The sequence below is a fragment of the Cyrtonyx montezumae genome, unplaced genomic scaffold, assembly GCF_038088225.1.
Source record: "Cyrtonyx montezumae isolate F1298 unplaced genomic scaffold, pur_monq_1.0 scaffold_4, whole genome shotgun sequence".
Taxonomy (NCBI): Eukaryota; Metazoa; Chordata; class Aves; order Galliformes; family Odontophoridae; genus Cyrtonyx; species Cyrtonyx montezumae.
Window position 1 is genome coordinate 14,864,166 of NW_027072045.1, and position 20,227 is coordinate 14,884,392.

Consider the following 20,227-nt stretch of genomic DNA (forward strand, 5'->3'; position numbering starts at 1 on the left):
CCCAAAGGCTGTTTATGACCTGAACAGAACTGATTTAACAGAGAAGTTCAAATAAGTTTTTAGTTTTTGTCACTCTTGCCAAATAATGCATAGTTCTTTCAATCTCACAACATTTTAATTAATGGTATATAATGCAGGCTATTTACAATGATTGCCATTCTTTAAATGCCAGCTTTCCTTAAAAAGCAGCAGCAACAACAACCAGCCCCATGCCGTGCTCCAAACCTTGTCTGCAAGGATTTTCACTTGTGTCACTAATGTATAGTTTCACAGAAATATATACAGCACTATATACAGCAGAAAAGAGTGTATTCTTCTTAGATATTCTGCATATACTACCTGCAGCCACATTCTGCCACTTTCATCCCTTCGTAGTTATATATCAAAGTGGGCACACCAGCGTCATCCTTATAAAGAATAGAGATTGAATCCAATTTTGTTGGAACACAACAGGCCTTGGAAGCTTTCTTTGGGTTTTGGAGATGCACCAGAGTCTGGACAATAGCATGTTTTGTTGGTGTAACGTTATCTGTCAGAGGGAAGAAACAACCTCCTTTACACTCAAAAGCCTCATAATCTTTGGGTGCAATGATCCAAGAATCCCAACCAATCTCTTTGAAGTTCACGTGGAGCGAAGTTCTCCGACAGTGGTTGGCTCCGATGCTTCTCTTGCTTCTGGAGGAATGATGACGGGGCCCAGTGATGACCTTTTCCTCTCTTTGTTCTTCTTCAGATGAAGAACTGTTCTTCCCTAATTTGTTTAGCACACTTTCTTGTTCATGAACAATCATCTCCCGGAGCTCCACTTTGGTTTCTTTTGTCCCGTTGCTGCGATCATTGGAGAACACTATTAACAGGGGCAGATTTTTAGTGTCATGAGTAACACTAATATCCAGCTTCCCACAAGGGAAACCACTCAGAGCCTTACTCTCTATAACAACTTCTAGCTTGTTTTTAGTCTTCAGCTTGTCTGCTTTGACCCATCTTTTCACAGCGCTGGACACTTCAAACATCTCCCAGCCACATTCCTGAATACTGTGGGAGACAAGCAAAGATTTGGTACTTTCTTTGTTTTCCCAGTGGTCTCCACCTAGAACATCATAAATGACCATGTTGCCTTCCAGTCTGGAGGGAGACCCAACTTCCCTGCGACAGGAAATAAAGATTCTCAGTTCAGCTCTGGTGATTTCCTCATATCGTGGAACAGAGATGTTGAAGAGCAAGATGTGTTTCTGAAATAGGCTTTCTTCTGGCAAGGTTAAAGAAACAACATCTGCAATAGGAAATCAGAACTTGTGGTTACAGTGCTTCTGACAGCCCAAATAACTTTTTTTACAAAGATGCAGGATATGACTTGGGAATAAAATAAGATCATGGCTACCTAACATAAAAAGTACCATCTTCTGGCCAGGTTTCAGGAGCAGGGAGTGAAAAGTTAAAATGGAGTTCCTTGGTGTTGGTAGTATTTTCACCAAGACTGCACGCAGGTGAATGTGTGAAGGAGTGGAGAGGTAGCAGGAAGAGTCTTCCTAGAACAAGGTGCAGGTGGTGCTGGTCAGAAGTAGGTACTTATATGGGAAGCATTATATTTAGCAGTTTCCCAAAGAGAATTTTACTTAATTCTTTTTACTTAATATTTAAGAATTCCTTAAAAAAAGCTATGAGAATTTGCCACTCATCATAGAGCAATGGGATGAACTGCTCTCCTAGTATAGAGAAGTATAGTAGGTATTTGTCTCTTTTTAAGAATGAACTGTGCTGAGGTTTTTGTTGTCTTCAAATAGCTTTGAAAGCAGCTTGCATAACAGAGAGCTAGGGGAGATAGAAAACCTTTGAAAAACCTGTATCAAAGCTAGAGGGTCTCTCTAAATTGGGACTTGGTGATAATCAGTCCTTCATGTTTAAGTATATTCCAGTTTTTTTCTGAGATTTTGTGGTGCTTTTTTTTTTTTTTCCTGTAAACATATGTGCAGTACCAGCAACTCTGCCTTGAGAAGGGCAGATAATTACCTGAAAGATCAGACTGGTATTGGTAGTATTTTAAAATATCACTGACTGATATCTGTTTGATGGTAATGTAAGATAATTACTCAGTCATCACTGTGTTTTAAGGCAATTTATTTATTGACGCTTCTTCCCTTTAAAGCAGTCTGAGTGGAAGGTGGGATGTGGAAACTGCAATCCAGCTCAGACTGTGAAGATTTCTCCCCGTTTCAAGACTAGACTCACTTATTTGGGAATCTGGAGATCCTTGTAGTGGTGTTACCTGTCTACAACTATTTTTTTACAAAAACAGATTCTCCCTGCCTCATTTCTGCTCCAAAGATTGCACTTATTCATAACTTTTTTTGCTGCTTCATGAGATGGAGCTTTCAAAAATCTATTTGTTGTTACACAGAGAGATATTGATTTTTTTCAAGTAGAGACAAGCTTGGCTACCACTTTCCATGTAAATCTTCCCACCTAGGCCAGAATTTGGGGTGAGCACTGCTGGATTCTTGCTTGGATAGAGACACAAATTTGTTGGCTATTGTTTTTTTACAGTGACAGAAGCCTCCCTGAAAGGAGAGCTCTCTGGCATGAATGTCTCAGTTACAGATGATCAAATATTTGTTTACTAATACAAAAAGTCACAGATCTCTAGCTTTGAGAAACACGGTTCATGTAAATCCTGTATTCATTATATTGTCTCAATTTATGCATTTGAGAACATATTATTTTACGAGAAAAATATCAATAAGAGAATTAAAGGTAACTGAATTTTTGAAAGATTGAAAGGAGCAAGGCTACAGTCCAAAATTTTAGTCTATTTACTTTCTTTGTAATCTGTGAAAGTTAGGCACTTAGTTTCCTCAGAATTTCAAGAACATCTGAGTGACTGCTTTTCATACACCTCTTTAAAATTCTTGTCCACACTCTTAGGAGTTCTCCTACCTTCAGTGCTGAAGCTCCTCACGATGTTGGATGCAGGGATGGAGGACTTGTCTGCTGTATATCTGTTGTATAAATCAATCATGAACTGTGGTGGTTCTTCTTTGGTCTTCACGTGTGAGGGGATCCTTGATAAATTCAAGCTTCTTAGTAAATCTGTCTTCATATTCTCCAGGAAAGATTTAAAGTCAAAATGGGTCTCATCTTCCTCTTCCCCAGGATCATGAAAGAATGCATCAGACTTTCCCATAGCTGATAGCTTGTCCCAGTTTTCCAGAGGCTTGCCTCTTGTCAGACAGGCAATGATATTGAAAACAGACAGTGCAGCTAACGCTCCAAAATAATGCATTTCTTATGTATTTACTTTCTGATGGAGAGACAAGAGGACAAAGTATTTAAACTGATTAAAAATGTTGTATCTTTACAGATTTAGGAAAGAAGGTGGAAGGCAAACAGCTGGAATGCCCTTTGCAAATCACTTTCTTGTGTTCTTTTCAGAGTCTGCTTCAAACCCCAGCCTCTTGACAGTTGTCAAGCAGATTGGTTGTACACTTGCCCTTATCTGAGTCATTGATGCCATGCTTTAGCTTCCGTTATCTAGCAAAGCTCTTAGTTAATGAAGATTCTATAAACATCTGACAAACACACATGGCTGGTGGGAATGACATTGTATACTGTAAAGAATCCACATTTCACTTTAGGGTCATCGTTGCTTAATTACACTCTTTTAGCATTTCCTTGCCAACTCAGTCAGAAGCTTTCTTAGGGACGTGGATGATTACACGGTTTTCAGCAAGGCTAGAAAATAGAAATCTAGAATGAAATTATTCTACTGGCTATTAGTAAATAGCATCTCACAAATCCCTGCCGCATTCCATTAATATGCCATCAGAAAGTTTGCAGTAATTTGATGGAGACCTGTGATTCTGCAAGAGATGATCTCATGACAGTAAAAACAACCTTAAAACTTATTTCCGTTTATCAGGCAAGAGCTATTATTTGTACACACTGTAATATCTGTTTTGTGTCAAGCGTGCTTCATGCTGTTCGCAGGCTTGTCCATTTTCAGTGTGATTCTTTTGGTAGATGGGAGTTAATTTGTGTTTTTATAGTATCTTACATAATATATTTCTTAGATTCTAGATGGTCAATACAATTCAAGAGCAAAAAGAGCAACCAGTGACCTTAGAATGAAAACTAATCCTTCTGAGGCTACAAGAAAATAAGAGGACTCTGATACTGTTATCCACGAGAAGAGTGGACAAAAGTACAAGTCTGATGGCAAAATTTCTTATGATCTGGAAGAAAATAAAGTGTGTATTTATTGGCCAAAGCATCACTTCTTATTTATTTTAATTAACCTGCTGTGCTTTAATCTAGTGGTGTGCATATTTTGTCTGTAGTGTTAATGTATCATCTTTTTCTAAGCACAGGTCAATCCACGCTACAAATTCTGAATAGTATTATGAGCTCTTACTTAAAAAGTCTAGTTGGCAATATTTTATCCTTTCTGTCCCTTCTTCTCTAGTTTGCTAGCAGTGCATGTGGTGTTAAAAGTGAGCTCAGTCTAGGTAGCTGTGTATCTGTTCGAGTGACAACTGGGATCCAAAGTTCTGTTAACTGTGTTCCTACCCTGTAAAGTCAGAAAAGATTATTTGGTGTTTATTCTATTGTCCTGAATTAGCGAGGCTGTTATGTTTTACTCCAGGCTTTTGTATTTTCGACTTGTGTGCAGAGCCCAATTGCTAGTATTTTGCTAAACATAACATTTCAAAGGTCTTCAGAAAAATGAGGTGCTTTTTTTAAATTATCATTATTTTTTATTATTTTGAGGGGTGGGTAGCATTTGTTCTAAAAGATTATCACTCACACTTAAAAATCCTGGTGCTTCATTTATTGTTTCATTGTGCCTGGCTTACACCTTCTAGATGCTGGTTCTTCTCACTTTCCTGTTGGATTCAGAAGCCTCATAATGCTGGCATTTTCTCTCCATCAAAGTACTTGCACAGAGTAATCAAATTACTTCTCAGTTTGCTTTCTGATAAAATAAACAGATAGTGCTTTTTTAGTCACGTTCTAGAAGATTTTTTTTTGGTTTTTTTTTTTTCTGTTTCTTCAAGAATTTCAATGCTTTTTTGAAAAGGTGAACACTGGAGCAATACGTGGTTTTCCAGTGGCAATCTTCCAGTGCTGCATGCAGAAATAAAATCTCCTTTCCTGCTGGAGTTCTCTGCTCCACAGTGCATCTTTTTGTAGCTTTCATTAGCTCTTTTTACATAGCATCACCTTTAATGCTTATATTACACTTTAGGCTCATGACATGCACCGAATTTATTTTAGAAGTTACAGTTTTCAAGGGTGTTGTCTTCTGCTCAGTGGAAACAGCCTCTGTTTTTGTGCCTAGGTAGAGTATTCTGCATTTCTCTATCTTAAAATGAGTCCTGATTGCACAACTAGATCAAGTGGTCTATATAAATACCACTCTCCTAAACACTCTTATGCAAATACTGTGGAGGTTGTTATATATACAAGTCTTCCTGTTCATATATAAAGATGTTACATATTGTCAAGCCAAGCGTCATCCTTGCAGAAACTTAACAGTAAACAGTTTCATTTAGTGGCAATTCCATTTGTAAGCTGCTCTTTGAGGTTTGGCAGTGTGACAGTTGTTAATTTGTGTGATGAATAAATACATGAACATTGTCCAGTAGTTTCCTCTAATTATGCTGTCTTGTGAAAATGAATCGAAACAGTCCACAAAAACGTAAGTACATTCTAAATATTGCTTTTATCTCTTGCAGTTAAATTGTGATCTCAAAGAATTATATGGAATGGTGTAGTAAAAAAATGTCCTTTAACCTTTGCTGACTAGCGTCAGCTGATTTCCTGGTTTATCTGTCTGTAATCATCCCCTATTTGTATACTCTCAGTTTCTGAAGGATCAATTAGTGAGATTATCTTGCTGTTTATTTTGTTTGTCAATAGTAACATTTTCTAGAGATGTAAACACCGAGTGGAAAGGTATATAGGATGGCCAGAGAAATCAAATAACTGTTAGGAGACAGGATTCAAGATTTCATGGTTATCAGCTGACAGCATTTTTGCAGTTTTAAAAATAGTTAAAATGTATTAAATGCAAAGTTTCCTTTTCCAAAGGAAGAATAGACATCAAAAGACCCAGAAAGTAGCCACTTCTAAACAGATTGTGGTGAAAGCCTGGTTTGCATTAGAGAATTGACAGATATAACTAAACCACAAAATGTCTTGTGACAAAATGGGTTTCTTCTCAGAGTTACAGTACTCTACCAAATGAATTAAACTTTAATAATAAGAGAATTGCTTCTATTGTGTAGTAAGGGAATGCCTTGATTGCTGTGTCGCTTGTGGGTATAATTTTGTTTTCTCCGTGCTAAATTACATAGTTATGCCAATCTTTAAATGCAGGCTAGGTGTTTCAGGTTCCTCCAGGTATCCTAAATTGATTGGAGTAGCATTTTCCCTTGCATCCTGTAGACCTTATAACAGATCTCTCCTCATTACTTGCATCAGTACATCTTAGATCCACTGACTAATTCAAGATTCAGAATGGATTCCTTGGGGAAAGCAAATGCAATAGACCAGAACATAAATACACTATGCTAATACATCAATCTCTTCAGAGCTGTTGCTACATGGGATCAAGATGACATACAGAGGGAAAAAAATCATGCAGAACAGAAATGGCAATGACATAAGATGCTGCTGAGAGTTTTATACTTATTGCTGTTCTGTAGGAATAAATGTTGAATTTCTGATAACTTTTTTCATTTTTCCTTATATTTTACCATCACTTTCAACACTAGTTGAGTGTCTCTTGGATTTTGAAAACAAAAGACCCTTCATTTTTAAGGGATGTCTTTAATAGCAACAGTACACAAAGGTTTCTCCTAGTAGTTGCTGTGTAGAAATCCCTGTAGTGCTCTGGGAGAAGATATGCCTATCAAGATCCACAATCTTTTGGCAATTGTAACTAGCAATCACTACAAGGTGTCTTAGGGTTATCTACTGAAGGGTATTAGGATGAACTGGGAAGGAATATTGATAAAGTAACCTTGTAGACACTCCTGTAAACACCAAATCTTGCTTTTATGCAGCTCAACAGGGAGGGCCATGGTTACATGGCTTTATTGTCTGGGAATCTGCACCCCATGTATACAGAATGTTTGTGGTAGAAAGTACCTAGTGCCTTAGCAGGACAGAAGCCTTCCAGGTACAGTTATTAATCAGAGGGTAATGTGAGTTGTATCCTTTCCCTAAGCAATATACTTCTAATGCAATAATAGGGAAGGATAATCTGTCCCTTGAGGAGGAAAGGCTTGCCATCTTGCTCTCTGTGCTACCTCACAGGTTTCATAAATTTGTTCTGCTCCTGGTCTGCCTAGATTATCGTACACCAAGTGGGTGAAAATGGAACACATCACTAGTGAGTCCTGGCATGCAGGGATACAGAGAAAGAGAACTGATGGGCTCAGTAATGGAACATCAGCTCTTAGAGGAGTGTTGCAGTTATGAGGGTTACCATGAATTTATCAACAGAGGATTGTAAGAGAATTAGAGGAAAGCAGAGTTATTTCTGTAAAGACTTTTAATGGAACAGCTGCCAAATGCTGTGTCCCATGTTGAAGTTCATTGTTGGAAAAGGAATTTAATGAAAGTTCTGGAAAGACTTCAGAAAAGAACCATGAGAAATTGTTTTGAGGCTTAGAATAATAAGAAATCAAAGTACCTATTTAAATCCTAGCCAAAATGTAATTTGACCCTGCTCTGTATACTAAAAATACACAGTGAATATATTTTGGATAATAGACAAAAGGGATCTAATAAAAATAGGTTACAGTAAAATCCAATGAATTGAAGCTAAAGCTCAGCAAATTCAAGCTAGGATTAAGCCACAAAGAACAACACTTTTGGAACAACTACTATTCCATTAGAGATGGTTTATCACTTGATGTTGTTAAAGCCAAATTTACGCATGTTTTTCAATATTTCCAAGCTTAAAAAACAGAAGTTCCATCATACACAGTGCAAAAACTACTGAATATAACAGAGTAGATTTAGAGCATGACAATTCTACTGGTTTTAGATACTACTGTTCCTTTAATTTATTAGCTTTTGTTAAAAGCATGTGACAATCTAGAGGATATAATTTACAAAAATATAAATCTTGGTTATTTTCTTTTTTTTAGTATTTCAACATATTAATATATAGTATGTGTTACTCAGAGTGCATGTTTAACAACCTAAAATAATCCAGCAAATGAAAAGTGTGGAACATCGTCTTTTGTAGAACAAATTATATATTAGGGAAGGGTAACCAAAAATGTCTGTATTAACATATGGTATATGCAAAAACTTATACTGTGCAAGGTTTACTATTGCACTTATTCCAAGTGCAAGGTCTTGCACCTGTGTTGTGGCAACCCCTGCTGTCAGTAAAACCTGGGAGATGTAAGGACAGAGCACAGCCCTGCTGAAAAGAGCCTGGGTAAACTGGTGGATGGCAAACTGGACATGAGCCTGCCATGTGCCTTTGTAGCCCAGGAAGTCAATGGTAGCTGGAGTTGTTCAACCCAGAGAAAAGAAGGCTCCAGGGATACCTGAAAGGGGCCTTTCAGAGTCTAGAGAAGGGCTAGAAGAAAAGAAGGGGACAGCCTCTTTAGCAGAGTCTGTTGTAATAGGACAAGGGGAAATGGATTCCAACTAAAAGAGAGGGGATTTAGATTGGAAAGAAGGAAGTTTTTTACAGTAGGGGTGGTGAGGTACTGGAACAGGTTGCCCAGACAGGTGTTGGATACACTGCCCCTGGTGACATTCATGGGTGGGACTCTGAGCAACATGATGGAGCTGTAGGTGTCCCTGTTCATTTGCATATATGTATACCATCATAAAGGTCTAGCTGACCTTTAAGGGTCCCTTCCAACTCAAACAATTCCATGATTGTATGACTCTATGACAGTGTAATATACTTGCTTCCTGAAGAAAACATATGTATTAAGCCCTTTATTACAGCATTTTTTCAGTATAAATATGCAGATTATGAGTGTTTTAGGCAAAACATTTTGTGTACAAAAGTGATATTCTAGTATAAGCCTGCCTTTGCAAGTTCACTTCCCATCTTCTTAATTAATTGAAGAGATAAAAATAGTAAAAATAGCATATAAAAACATGTTTTAGTCTTTTGATTATGGAAAACTTTACATTTAAATTTCTCACTAAATACCAATGTGCCTTGGATAGGTGAGTTAGGAAGATAATTGTAGAAGTACTGAATGCCTGGAAGGTGAATGTACAAGTCAAATGGTGGTACTAAGACATCTCCTTTCAGGTGGGCACATGTATCGTTCTAATCTCTCCGTGTGCTTTCTGTAGAACTGTAGGCTTGCATTTGTCAGCTCGAGAGGATTCATTTCCCATTCACAGCTTCCCAGTGCAGTCAGGCAGGGTCTGTAGGTATTGCTGAAGATGTATTTGTATGAACTTATCGGCAGGCACAAGTTTCAACTGACATATTGGGATATACCTTCAAAACAACGTTTTTGTTCTCATCTAAGAACAGGACACTGAGTGAGCTCATTTTGTCAGGAACACAGCAGGGCTCTGGGATACCGGGAATGATTCCCACTGCTTTCACGATGCTCTGGATTGTAGCATGATTTGACGGTCTCACAACCTGGAACAGAAAAAGAAATGGTTATTATTTAATTTATGAGAAGTCTATTTGTCAAATGGGCTTGGAAAGTGACTACAAGTATGTTTGTGGGGTGGGTTTTTTTGTTTTTTGTTTTGGGTTTAAAAAACAACAACAACAACAACAAAAACATGTGATTGAGTCACAGGGCCATGCAGCATAGTCATGCCCTCACATTTTCAGTCTTGCACAGGATGTGTCCAAGTTCATACTCCTGCTGCCTTCACAAAAACCAGAGGAGGGCACTGGTGGCATAGAGAGCAGTCAGTTGCCTGGAAAGAGAACAATGTCCACGACCATAGCTATTAAATACTGGAAGCAGGTATGCAGGAGAAAAAGGCTAAGGTGGGGCACACTTCTCAGCTGTAACTTCTTCTTAACCTCTTGCCTGACTGGGAAAATTGGCTATTCTAATTATTTCCAAAACAACTATTTCAGTCTTCCAGTAGTACTTTTCCTTATATACATTGCACTGGAATTAGTTAGATTTTCCTGGAGCAATTACTGTGGTTTAAAAAAGTGCTCCAGAAGCAGGCAAGAGTTGCTGCAAAATAGATGAACAATCTCACAACGATTTTGTGATTAGAGGACCCTTGAAAATGAATCAAATGAATACTTCATACCTCCAGTCTGCCTGCTGCTCCCTGCCTTCCTCAGCTGAATCCCCCTACCCCCCAGCTCCTAACTAGTCTTGAAGTGGGAGAAGAAAATAAAAGGCTGAAAGAATGGGAAAAACGTGAAATGAGATTTCACCACAGCTTTATATCTATATACTGTTTAAGTTATATTTCAACAGTTTTGATTTTCTGACACAGTAGAAAAGTATTTGAGAAGAGCAGGAGGCCATAAAGTATAACAGCGCTGGGAATAAGAAAAGGAGAGCTAAGACCTACATTTAACTATTAAACAGCATGCTATCTATCTATCTATCTATCTATCTATCTATCTATCTATCTATCTATTTATTTTTAGGCATGTGTTCAGAAGTTACACTTGGCCCTTTTAGTCTGAGCAACAGAATAGTACTTAACAGTTTTCACCACTTCTGTTGCTTCAGGTACATACAGCCAAGCAGAGGTTTATGAGTGAAGGAGTGACAGGTGTCAACATTTCTTTGTCGTTGTCTCAACATAACTTGGAATAAATGCTCTCCAAGTACATGGTGCAGTAGTGAGGCATGCAACCCACCACTGAGGTGAGGCTTCAGTTAAGCCTGTTCACGTCATGCTTGAATACAGTCCCATAAAATGAATGCAGTAACAGCTGACCAAATCTGTGTGGTCATATTTGGCATTTTGCTACAGTTTTAGTATCGTCAGGTTTGGTGTAAGTGGCACCTTGGGGACAAAAAAGAGGAAATTTGCAAATCTCAGCATGGAAGCAGATACTTAAGTGAGAAGAATTAGCCTCATATCATCTCTATTTTTCAAATAACTATTGAGTATATATGAAGCATGATTTTTTATTTTCTCATGAAAAGTTATGCAGTGCATGGCTATATCAAATAATATAGTTGTAAAGAATAATTCAGTTCTGATACATTTGCTTTAAGTGCAATATCGTACTCAGAAACAGAACACCAGAAACTCAGAATAGACCTTAAATTCTATGAAAGCTTCTAGCTGTTCCCTATTTAAAATGGCTTAATTTGAAACATTACAAGGGCAAAACATGAAATCCATTTGTGATTCTTTACTGTTTCAAGACAGCTTCCCTGTCAGGATAGTCCCAACAGGTCCTGGAAAGAGCCTTCCTGTATTTAGTATGCGTTGGCATAAGTAGCAACTCATGCTCCTCTCATGCCACCCTTAATCTTAGGATTTCAAAGCTGTCCACAAACAAGCAGCAGTAATTTAGTCTAGCATTTGCCACATGAGGTGGAAATAAGCTTCTGCCTACATCATTCATATCAGCAAATCTAGACAGCAAGACAAACAGAAGTGACTGCAGAGTTTAGAAATTCAAAGAACCTAGAATCTAGTTCTTGAACTAACCTGTATGAAAAACCTCCTGAAATTGTCCCATCTCCTTTATTCCTTTATAGTGCTACTTGTAACAGCCACAGATCTCGATGTGCTACTGAAACAGAATTTGTTTACTCCATGCAACAAATAGCCACCATCATTGCCTGCACTGTCACTTACTGTCTTCTAGAATTCCTATAAATGAACCTGAAATCTTCTCCAGCCATTCAGCCTCTAGTATCTGCAAACAGATGTGAGCCAAGTTCAGTGAGAGCAGCTGCCAGCCCTGAAACTAGTTAGAAATGATTCAGCCTGAGTAAATCAGGCTACCAAGATGACAGCACTAATTAGGTTTCTATTGCCTGCAAGCATACACATTATGAGCAACAATGCTTAAAGAGAAAGCTGCTTATTATGGAATATTACTCTGTGCAGATTCTGGCTGCTTGAGTCCTACACCCACAGTGGAGCCAAGCAGCACACCCATCCCACATCCAGCCAGGCTCTAAATTTTCCATCCCTTCTGGAAATCTGGCCCAAGTGCTCAGTGACCTTGGGCTGAGCTTGACTTCAGCCTTTATACCAATGTGCTGAAGTGGAAAAATGGAAAGTCTGAGTCAAATGCCCAGTAGTGATGGTACTGGGCAAAAACTATGTCTTAAACGCTGGCTACTAATTTTGTCCAGCAGGCCAGGTTCTGCTCTTTCTTAACCTCTAGAGCAATCCTAGCTGGAGAAAGTTTTCAACTTCGGAAAACAAGAGTGTGTTGATGTAGTTGAAAGGTAAATCTGAAGTACTTCAGGCACCACCCTTTATTCCTGCTTTACATCTCTTTTAATGTCAGCTTTGTCATGAATCTACAGATCAAAGAACACCCTCAGCCACATCTTAATAAGCAGTAATCCTTAGCTTCAATAAAGTTTTCTTCGCATAGAAAGTTGAATTAAAACCTGAATATCATAAATGATGCTCTTACAAGGACATAATCAAGATTATTCTAATTACTGTTGGTGAGGGAGAAGATAGATCCAAATGCTGGTTTCTTAGTGGTAACCAGAGACATGACATGGCAACAGAAGTCAGCAGAGCATTATCAAAACAAATGCAGCATTCCTACTATGGCAGCTGAGAATGCAGTTTATCTTGACACTATCATAGAGATGACGTTGGCAGTAAGTCCTCATATCTGGATGAGTCTCAAGATAGTATTTAGCGTAGAAACTTTCTGTAAGTAAGACAACTGCATGAAAAAGTTACATGCATGAAGTCCATTGAACTTGATCTCATATTTCAGAGTAAAGAGGTCATGGATAGTTGCACAAGATGAGCCCCAAGCTTCTGTAGCTTACATGTTCCTAGGAATAAGTTAAAAACTAAGAATCCTGTTGGGTAAGCAGCAGCACCCACCTGCTTAAATAATCTGTGTTGTCTTCATTAGCTATTCACTTTTAAACTACAGTGTGATGATTCTCAGCATTCCAAATATATGATTCTCTCCACAATTTTGAAAGAGTACCTTGGAATTAAGTTTTGCTTGTCCATCACCAGCTGACTGCACAGACCAAGTCTTTATGAGTTAGAACTACATCCAGTCTTTGATGTAGAGATAGAAAGATCAGATGCATGCTTTCCTGACTTGAGATGTATATGCAGGGGCAAAAACTACTTTTCCTTCTATGATGTTTATTGTAATTTTTATGCTCTGACCTGAAGTCAATCAAGCATGTAGATACCCTAGACATCTTTGCTCTTTTGGAAACCATTGTTTTAATACGTTATAACTGTGAATCTGCCTGTAAACCTTCTTACTTCTTAAAAATACAAAGCTAACAAAAAATACTATTCCAAAACAAATCCAAAGCATCAAAACAAAAATCCCAAAATCTGTGTGTTATTTTTCTGACACAAAGATGCTAGTACAGCTACAGTAATTAATCTCAAAGTAGCAAAATGAGAACTAAAATGGTTTTGATTTCCAAGAAAATCTGTATTTTATAGCAAGCAATTTTTCTAGACACAATATTAAATAAATCATCAATATAAGCTTATTTCACTGTTCCAACTATAAATATATCAATTCTCCTTTGGTTCTGCCAGCTTCTCTGTGTCATACTGTTTTGCTCACAAGAAGCCAGGTGTGTTATTTTCTTTCTCTTTGGCATGCATGCATAATGTATTAGACTATGGCAGAGGACCCATATTCCTAAGCTGTGTTTTGTATTTTGAATGATCTTTCTATACTTCAACAGAAAGTGAGAACTGTATGTGAGCCTCTGCAAGTTTAATTTTTACCAGATCATGTATCAGTTTATGCATATGTGGGTCACCATTGGCCAGCTATGCAAGAGTACTTGGTCTGGGCAGATTTTTTTCTCCACACACTGAAATCTGGATTTCCACTGCTCCTGGACTTAAACTAGCATGCATATCTTCTCTTCCTGCAGTCATACTATGGATTTCAACATAAACATACATCAGACACCCTATAGGGCAGATTCCTGTCTCAGAGCTTTGATATTCTCTGGAAAACACTATCAATTACTCATGGACATAGTGGCCACATGCAAAAATGGCATTTAAATGAATAATTTGACCATTTGTAGGTAGAATTGCAAAATAATTACTTTCTGAACATGAATGTTATGCTGTGCTTCAAACCTTTGCCCTTTATCTGAAAGCCCTATAAAGTCCAAAGAATTTCTGTGTTGCACAGGATTGCCAAAATTTCTGCTTGTTGCTATAAAGCAAGTTGGGAGAAGGCCAAATCAAAATTCCACTAGAATTCAGAAACTTCATATTTGCCTCTTTATTAGGAAATTTCACACTGCCTCTCTAGAAGGAATTCAAAACACCAGAGTTACAGTGTTACAGACAGCTACTTGGCATTCTCTGCTGCATATGGAAAAGCAACTTTTTTTTTTTTTAACTCCATCAGGATTTTCTTAATTTAATTTAATTTTTAAAATTTTAAATTAAGGAAGCACTTAAGAATTTTGAGACAAATACCAGTTTAACTGGAATTCTTATTTCAAAGTAACAAGGAGTTTCTTAAGTTAAAAATGTGTCACTACCCTTCAATTTTTTCCTAAGACAGTACTAGTGGAATTCAGAAATACTCTGATATGGTACTTTGCTTTATTAGTTTTAATACCGTATACTTCTGATACCACACCAAAATAATTTGGTTTAGTGAGTAACCCTAAGGTAAATTTGAGAGATTTTTTTTATTCTTCAGACTAAATTAAAAATAACTTAGAAGTTTTTTTGCACTCTGATGAATAAGTTGATAAAAACAGTACTGCTTAAATTAGTTTGAACAGAGCATTGGAAGACAGCAAGATGGATAAAATTCTAAAGGTAAAATCTAGCTAATGAAGCTGGAGAGTCAGAACTGTAGTCTACTATTTGCAAGCTAGCAGCAACGAAAAGGCATGCTACCTTGGGCATTGGAAATTCACATGTCCCTGCACAGTAGTAGGCATCAAATGATTTGGGAGATATGATCCATTCATTCCAGCCAATATCAGCAAAGTCAACTTTCATGTATCTTCTTGAGCAAATCCTAGGCTCATTCCATTGTTTTCGCCTTGCTTTCTTCATTGTTTTCTCATCAAAGTTTAGCACCTGTGACTTTGCAAGTGTTTCTGTATTTTCTTGCCCTTTTCTCCTTCGGTCTTTGCGGGAGGGTTTTGGTTTCAAGGACTTGTAGGCGTTCTCCCATATGTCATGTTTATTGTATTTGTTATTAAACTCTACCTCTGGCAACTCGTTGTTCTGAATAGAACTAGAGAGGTAGGTATCCCTTCTCACTCGAGTATCAGCAGAGGCATTAGGTGACAGATTTCGATCTCCATCATTGGAAGGGAATGGGTCGTAACGCTGCAGGGTGACAGCCACACTGTTAGGTTCTGAGATTGCAAGGTCATTGGCATAAACCAGTATGTAAGGCAAATGAGTGGTGACCTGTTCAGGGAAGCCTTGGTGTTTCTCCCCAGAATCAAGCTCAGCACAGAGCATGAGCTCTGCAGCTTGTTTTGATTCTTTTATGATATGAGAGATGTCCTTGGCATGCCAAGCCCCTCGCCTTTGAAGAAATACAGTGATGTTTCCTTTCACTTGTCCATAGGCGGAATTCTGGGGGATGCTTCGGAAAATGAGGTTGAGCCGTAGGATTGGAGGCAGGTGTAGGAGGCGGCAGGATGAATTCTTGGATCGCTTACAAAACACTTCCCGGTGTCGAGGATGTTTGTCAGCGTAGAAGTGAAAAGTGGCAGCAAGGACCATCTCAGAATCTTGCATGGATGTCAGATTGAAGCAGTACAGGGGCTTCTGTGCCAGGAATTCTGCAAGAGAGCAAGGAAACTGTTGATAAATACCCAAGATATAAAAAACAAACAATCAAACCACAGCAACAAATAGAACATCAGCAGTCAAACCACTTATCCTTATAAGTGGATTAGTTAACTTTGTTTTTGTGTACTTGCTTCAAACCAGATAGTATAGCGAGCTTGTTGGTGTCACTTCAACTTAAAATCATGCAAGCTATGTTTATAGTTATACTTCAACATAACTTTTCCTACGACACATGAACAGATAGCATGCCTTGGTAGAGCATCATGTCTTCACTGATGTTAATGTTTTCTTGACAGCATCTCCCTTGTCCTCTGTACTTCACTATATGCAGTGTTCTTGGTAACATACCTGGCCCAAGTGAAATACATGTTGATTGTGGCATAGAAGATGGTCCTTGACAAAAATCCCTTCTTCAGAAATTTCAGAAATACTGCTCACTCCCTTGCTACTTAGATCAGTCTTACTAGATCAGTAAGATGCACAGGAAAAGAAGAACAAACATCTGACAATCTTAAGAGTATACAGGAAAGAGGTAGTAGAACTAGGAAGTGATCCCTGCTTTCTTAAGCTCAGACTGGTATTAAGAATGTATTGAAAGACAAGAAATAATTGCTGTCCTTCAGTTCAGCTATGTGCTGGCTAGAGGCATCATTTGGACTAAACCACAAGTTACAGTGTTCACTAATCTCAAGACCACATAGAAAGCCTGGAAGTAATAATGGTTAAATAGGCAATTTCCATTCACATAATCTGTATTATTTTTTTTTTCCTGATGCAGTGAAATGGAACAGCCTGTACTCATACCCATTCAGTAACATTTTCACATATGGCAGAGCATCTGACAGATGACGTTCTGTGATGAAGCCATGCTTGTTTCTGCACTTCAGGATAGGTTTCCTATCAGAAAACTTTTTATCAATACTAGTCGTATCCAAAGATGCTCATACAGTTCATTATACAATTCATGCTTTTACTGATGTTTCAGCCAAGAATTGTTACAGGTCTACTCTTATTTGAATGGTTCTAGCTATATATTGATAAAGCTATTAATATTTTACTGAGTCAATCTAATGAGTCTACAGCTTCAAGTTCAGAATGCAGGCAAAATGCATTTGGAAAGTGCAAGAGATGGGTAGAGAAAAAAAACAGGAAAGTGGACAAAGAAAGCAAGCACTAGCTTTAAGTGGAAACCCACCTGCTAGGAGAACTTTGCATTGCAGTAAGTGAAGATTAGCAATGCAGATTTACTGCACACGTGAAAAGCAATATGCAGACAACCTAATTTAAAGTATTTTCAAGCTATGAAATTATGTTAGAGCTACTGTAAAGCTCTAGAGACCAGAAATACAGCTTTGTAAGAAACCTTTATTTGCTTTTCTTGCGCAGACACACAAAACAGTCTTAATTAAATCGCTGCTATTTTATAGTCTTCTCCGAAGCTTGTGCTTCATTTAGTATAAAAGATGGATGGCATTCAAGGAATGAGCCTGAGCTTTAAGAAGCAATTTACAGGAGGGTTTTCTGGCTTAGGCAGCTGCTTGCTGCCATGAAGACCAATTCTTTTGTCTCAGCAACCTAGCTGAGATTGGGCAATAACTTCATATCTCACATTTGGTCACAAACTGTGTTCTAATACCACTTACAACTTGACTGTGCAGCTAACTTTGGTCAAGTTGTGCTGTCTTGTAAAGCTACAAAGTTCTCTGAAAATTGGAAAACGTCTGAAGAAAAACGTCCATGTACTAACTTGCCTTGAACTACAGCAAAACTTCAACTATGAACTACATGCTTATCTCTCTGCTCTTTATCAGAGAAATGACCAACTCTTGTGAAGACACACGGAGATGAGTTGAGAAGTGTCTGTGCAGCACTCCTAAAGCACTAAACAGTACTAAATACTGCTTAAGAAACGGTTCTATTTGGAACAGGCGCAGAATTCATATGCTATTCAGCAATTACCTCACACTGAGTATGGACTACTATTCCATAATAACCCAGTCAAAACAATCCATACCTTTTAAGGGTTGTATGATTTCTGAGGGCTAAATGGCACTGAGAGCTAAACAGGTGGATGAATATGATGAAGGAGCAAACTAAGTCTGATCTGTCATGCTTTGACTGTGGTCCTTAAGAAGAGGACTACAATACTTTGTCACAGATTCTAGTACACGCAACCACACAGAGCTTTAAGCTGCAGCATAGAAATAGAGGCTTACAGGTTTTCTGAAGGGGACTTTATTTTTTAAGCCCAGTCCTTTGAACTATGAAGAGGAAATCATTGTAGGTGGAATCAGATCTAGATAAGATCAGAAACGTCACCTATATTTCATAAAGATGAGGAACTCCACATCTTGTTAGATGACCATACTGATTTACTGTCTTAAAAGTAAACCAGAATTTCTTGGAGGATGTAGTGGGAAAAAGAAACCATACTGATTGACAAACTTTTTCCCTCCCTTGATCTTGTGTCATTTTATGGTTCATTTCAGACGATTCATTGCTAGTCCAAGAAATTAGAAGAAATAACATTTTTTGTCATAAAAAATGCAGAGAAACTTCTGCTTTCACACTGCACACACTACTGGGGAGAGACAGGATCCAGTAGAGAAGGCGTACAGCTGGAATACAGGAGAAATGAGTTTGAACACAGGTGCGCTTTATCTCTGCTGCATGACTCTAGACAAGTTACTCCACAAAAATCTCTGCCTTGATCTAACAGTAAAATGTTGACATGCAGTTGTTCAGTGCAGCATGTGTGGGTAGGAAATGCTCTCCTGATGTTTTGAAACTACCTGGGGGAAAAAGATATATACAATTCTTGTATTCCTACCACAGCACTCCAGTGGCACAAGGCCTTGCTGGGGGAGCAGCTAATGTCACTTGAGTATCAGTTAACCAGGAAAAATACAAGTAGGAGGAGGAGGTGATAGAATAACTATCTACATTGAAAGCTCCTTCATGACCCCTATTAGTGGCTGGCTAATGATGTAAAGCGTGAAGATTTATTTCCCTCCCAAATGGCTGCAGTTACTGTACATCTTTACTCTCAATTTCTTTACATTGTCATTAGCCACACTGTCTTCCATGGGATCTCCTCCTAAAACAGACAGGATGACTTTTTAAATATAACATCTGACAGTGGATAGAAATTTAATTGTTATGCGCTATAGAATGTGAATTATTGTACGCTAGTCTAGTAACCACTCACTAATAATTCACCTATTATTTGTGAATATGAAAATAATTCCTCTTGAAGTGTAACAAGCGATATTCTAGAAATCAACCTAATAGTCTGTAAGAGTTAACCGTGCCTGGAAAATGTCTTCCTTTTGGTTACTTCAAGCTTCCTCGCCAACAGATAAATTCTTTACTTAATGTTCTTCACATTTGTTATTTCGAGGTAAGAAGCTTTAACAGTACGTGTAATGCTGCATCTCTCTAGGTCAGCCTCCTGCTAAGTAAAGGAGAAGGATGTGAAGCATCTGCCACAGGTTTAGGCAGTGCGAGAGCCCGAGGTGCTGAGTAGTTTGAGACGGTCCCGTAGGCGGCACTCCTAGCAAACCTCGGAGCCGGCCCGGCAGCTGGAGGGGAGGACCTGCGGCTGCAGCAGTCGCTGCTCAGAGGGCCTCAGGAGAGAGATCTGGGAACGGTGCTCCGTTCTCTGACACTTCGCATCTCCCGCAGCGGAGGCTTTCTAGAGCCTGACCGCTTCGGGGCAGATAGTGTCGGTGGACGTTACTGTCAGCAGCGGTGGGAAGCCACCCGCGGAGCAGAGAGGAGGCACCGCGTCCGCGTATTAGCGAGGGTCCCCCGGCACTCCCCCGGCTGCGCAGACCCCCAGGGGGCGGGACACCCCGCAGCCACTGACGGCTTCGGGGCGAACCCCGCGCTTCAAGGCGACGGAGCAGCGAGCGGGCGACGTCCCCCCCCCCCGCCCTCCGCCCCCTTACCTGGCCTGCCTTTGAAGCTGCGGACCGTGTTGCCGTGGCCGGGCCGGCTCCCCTCCCGGTTGTATTTCTCGTAGAGCTTAAGCATGTGGACAGCTACCATGTCCTGAGCGATGCTACTCAGCGCGAGGGGCTGCGCGGCGTCCCCGCGGGGCACCGGGCCGGGCGAGTCCTGGGCTGGCGACGGCTCGGCGGTACAGCCGGGCTGGGTGCCGGCGCCCTGCCCCGCAGAACAGCGGCAGCCCGAGGGCCGCAGGGCCCAGAGCAGGAGGCAGCAGAGCAGGCGGGTGGCCATCGGGGGCTGC

At 39.3% G+C, this 20,227-nt stretch overlaps 2 protein-coding genes across 2 annotated transcripts; both read right to left on the bottom strand.

Moving 5' to 3' along the window:
• Positions 1-335: 335 nt before the first annotated feature.
• On the bottom strand, positions 336-3,280 carry GDF2 (growth differentiation factor 2). Its single transcript, XM_065746708.1, has 2 exons — positions 2,935-3,280; positions 336-1,273 (listed from the first exon to the last, which is right to left on the bottom strand). The coding sequence occupies exons 1-2, from the start codon at positions 3,278-3,280 to the stop codon at positions 336-338; spliced, it is 1,284 nt and encodes a 427-aa protein (XP_065602780.1).
• Positions 3,281-7,907: 4,627 nt separating this feature from the next.
• GDF10 (growth differentiation factor 10) lies at positions 7,908-20,217 on the bottom strand. The gene is made up of 3 exons (XM_065746035.1): positions 19,926-20,217; positions 15,061-15,965; positions 7,908-9,640 (listed from the first exon to the last, which is right to left on the bottom strand). Exons 1-3 carry the CDS (start codon positions 20,215-20,217, stop codon positions 9,449-9,451), a joined length of 1,389 nt encoding a protein of 462 aa, XP_065602107.1. The 3' UTR covers positions 7,908-9,448.
• Between the last annotated feature and the right edge of the window lie 10 nt (positions 20,218-20,227).